The sequence below is a fragment of the Antrostomus carolinensis genome, unplaced genomic scaffold, assembly GCF_000700745.2.
Source record: "Antrostomus carolinensis isolate BGI_N321 unplaced genomic scaffold, ASM70074v2 scaffold2342, whole genome shotgun sequence".
NCBI lineage: Eukaryota > Metazoa > Chordata > Aves > Caprimulgiformes > Caprimulgidae > Antrostomus > Antrostomus carolinensis.
Window position 1 is genome coordinate 28,833 of NW_010300014.1, and position 3,119 is coordinate 31,951.

Here is a 3,119-nt window from a genome sequence, read left to right on the forward strand (position 1 = left end):
TCTTAGATTTATAGATTTTGAGGTAAAAAAAGTGTTTATCTTGGGCTGATGTGCTTTTTAGCTTCCTTTGAGCACTGTTATAAATTCAAGTAGAACTAGAACTTAAGTAAGCAACTTTGTAAAACTTAATTCAAATTATCCTTGATCTAGTGGAGAGAGGAACACCAAGAAACATTCAAGTTTACAACCCCACACCAAACAGCATGAATGTCCGATGGGAACCTGCTCCAGGTCCAGTACAGCAATATAGAATTAATTACTCTCCACTGTCTGGACCAAGGCCATCAGAATCTGTAAGTAATTTAGTTTTTATACTATTCCATAAAAATGTGAAGAGGATATTGCTTCCTTCAATGAGTGTAGAACAATAATAATAAACTCAGGCCAACTGTCTGCCCAGGAGTGTCCCTGCTGAAAAACATGTGTCTACAGGAATTTAGTCCATTGTAAATAAATACCTAATTTAGTGAAACAAAAGAAATAAGAAATAAGGCTCTCCCATTTAAAACTGAGTATTGAGGATTGAGTATTCTTCATCATATTGCAGGTAAAGATGAGTTAAAATAAAACCTTTCTTGTTTTTGAAAAAGAGAGAAGGAAACAACAAATATTTATTAGGAAATGTTTAATTATGAAACCAGATGCCAAGTTTATGTGATTTTACCACTAAACCATCTGTTTACCTCAAATCATAAAAGTTTAAGTAGGTTGTGGTGAGCAGTGAAGTCTGGATATGGGTAAAAATTTGCCCTCCAGATAAGCAAGAGTTGGATTTGTGTAGAATTAGGTGCAGTTTTAGAGCTAAGCCTGTGAATATACTCATACAAAATGTACACTCATATTGTACATGTGCAGATGAATATGTTTTTATGTAAGGAAGTGTAAGATTTTTTGATGAATCATTTGCATCTGTAAAGGGAACTGCATGTTACTTTACACATGAGTGGGATCCTGTGCATTAGTACCTGTTAGAAAATGTCCTTTATGTGACAGAATTTACTGTTTTGGTTTCTGTTCCTGAATGTTTCTTCTTTTTTTCTGAACTATTTTTATGTAAATTGCAAAAAATAAAAATTTTATCTGCCGAATGAGAGCTCCTTATGTATTTATATTTTTTTGACACCTGCTCTTGAATTTTTATCAACATTATTTGGTTATTTTAAGTTTGTATTATTTTTCTTGGAAAATGTGCACTGTGGTCATGTTCCCAATTTTTCTGTATTTCATTCAAATTGTTCATTCTAAAAAGACATGGTATAAACTGAAGCTTTTTCTATATAGGAGCCTTTTGTTTCTGTTTTAGATTGTGGTTCCAGGCAACACTCGTGATGTGATGCTGGAGCGCTTGACTCCTGACACTGCTTACTCAATAAATGTTGTAGCTCTGTATGCAGATGGAGAAGGAAATCCAAGCCAAGCACAGGGAAGAACATGTAAGAGACAGTCAGTACTTGCTTTGTGAAATATATGTCAAATTGGTGTGTGAAGAATTTATAAAATTACTTGCAATCACAAATACTGTAAACTCTTCAGTGCAACTCTGAGATTGATGCAACTGAATTATGGCTGAAGCAGTTACAGGCCTCCATGTAAGGGAGCTTTTACTGTGTTGTCTGGAAGCTGTGGCACATGCATAATCATCAAAGTAATTTTCACTTGTGAAATAAGCCTAATTTAAACATTTAAGAGTTTAAAAGCTGCTCTTTAAAATGTGATTACAGATAAATAGCAATTTGTCTTTTGAAAAAAAAATAGTAGTACATTAAGATGGGTAGAATTTGCTGTCAAGAGAAAAAAAAATGCTTTATGTTCTGTGTCTTACATGATAATACATCCCTAGATGTTTGTTTTTTTCTGGAGCTGCCTAAACTCTGAAACCTCCTTGTTGAAACTTAGCTTGTGTAATTTTGCTTGGCTTACCCTTGACTTCTTTAAAAGTCATTTAGAAATAATGTATAAAGAAACTCTATCACAATAATAGGTCAACTCTCTTTTGCTGTTTCTGTGCTTTAAACACCCATATTAATGTAAAAATAGCAGACGTGACAGGCTATAGTTACACTTGTCTGCAAGAGTCTGAGAAGCAAAATATATGTCGATGCTCACTTTGCATGTCTGTCTGATGCTCTCATCCTTCCATACTACTCCAGTTCCTCCAGTTCAGGCCCTATTTCTGTTTAAGACCTTCAGGCACTGCTGTGTTATCATTAACTAAATCTACCTGGAAATATTTATTCAGGGGTTCAGGGAGGGCCCTTAGCTTTGGCTTCAGGGTAGCATTTGAATCAGTGGGAACTACACTGGTCTGGAAGAGTCATGCTCCACACAACCTTGTATGTTTTCTTTCTTTAGTGCCTCGCAGTGGTCCAAGGAATGTGAGAGTGTTTGATGAGACCACAAACAGCCTTTCTGTACAATGGGACCATGCTGATGGGCCAGTCCAGCAGTACAGAATCATTTATTCACCCACTGTGGGAGATCCTATTGATGAATATGTAAGTTCTGTAATTCCTTAGTCAGCACCTAAATGTTCTCAGTTGATTATCTTTAGAGTACAGAAAAACAGACACCTGTTTTACTTGTAGTGCACTTTGTGTGCTCTATGGGTTCTTTGGTCATTGTTTTCAATGCTGAGAAGCTGTGGTTTGTATGAAACAGGGGTTTTGTTTATTTGTTTGTTTATTTTTTCCCCACAAAGTTGAAGAACATAAACAGTTTAATGAACCAACTTGTGTGTACAATAATGTTAAATGAGTCACATATTAATCAGAAGATTCTGACCAGAACCTACTTCCTGACATTTAGTTCAAACATTGTGCTACAGTAAATAGCCCTCTATTACTTCATATTCTATTCATTATGAAGTCAGTGTGCTAAGATACAGAATAAACATAAGTCTGCATTTTCTAAATTGAAGAGAGTTGGCAGAGTTTAATAAGAAAGCAATGGTAACTTTGTTTCAGTATCTAACTTGCTTTTGTAAGGTTCAATATGATTTTTGTGTGTTTGTGTTTAATTTCCTGTAGCTTAATGATAGCACATTAATCTGATGCTTATAAAATTCGCTGTTTATAGCAAAGCCAAACTCTGATCCTACAGAGGTCAATGGCAGAATTCCT

At 35.1% G+C, this 3,119-nt stretch overlaps 1 protein-coding gene across 1 annotated transcript in view; it reads left to right on the top strand.

Annotated features, from left to right (window-relative positions):
• LOC104521077 (collagen alpha-1(XII) chain) overlaps positions 1-3,119 on the top strand; it is a gene marked incomplete at its 3' end in the record, with an annotated part of 50,262 nt that overhangs the window by 22,997 nt on the left and 24,146 nt on the right. Inside the window, exons 22-24 of the mRNA XM_010162964.1 lie at positions 151-293; positions 1,304-1,433; positions 2,353-2,495. Of these exons, the coding sequence (XP_010161266.1) occupies positions 151-293; positions 1,304-1,433; positions 2,353-2,495 (416 nt within the window). The remainder of the gene's footprint in view (positions 1-150; positions 294-1,303; positions 1,434-2,352; positions 2,496-3,119) is intronic.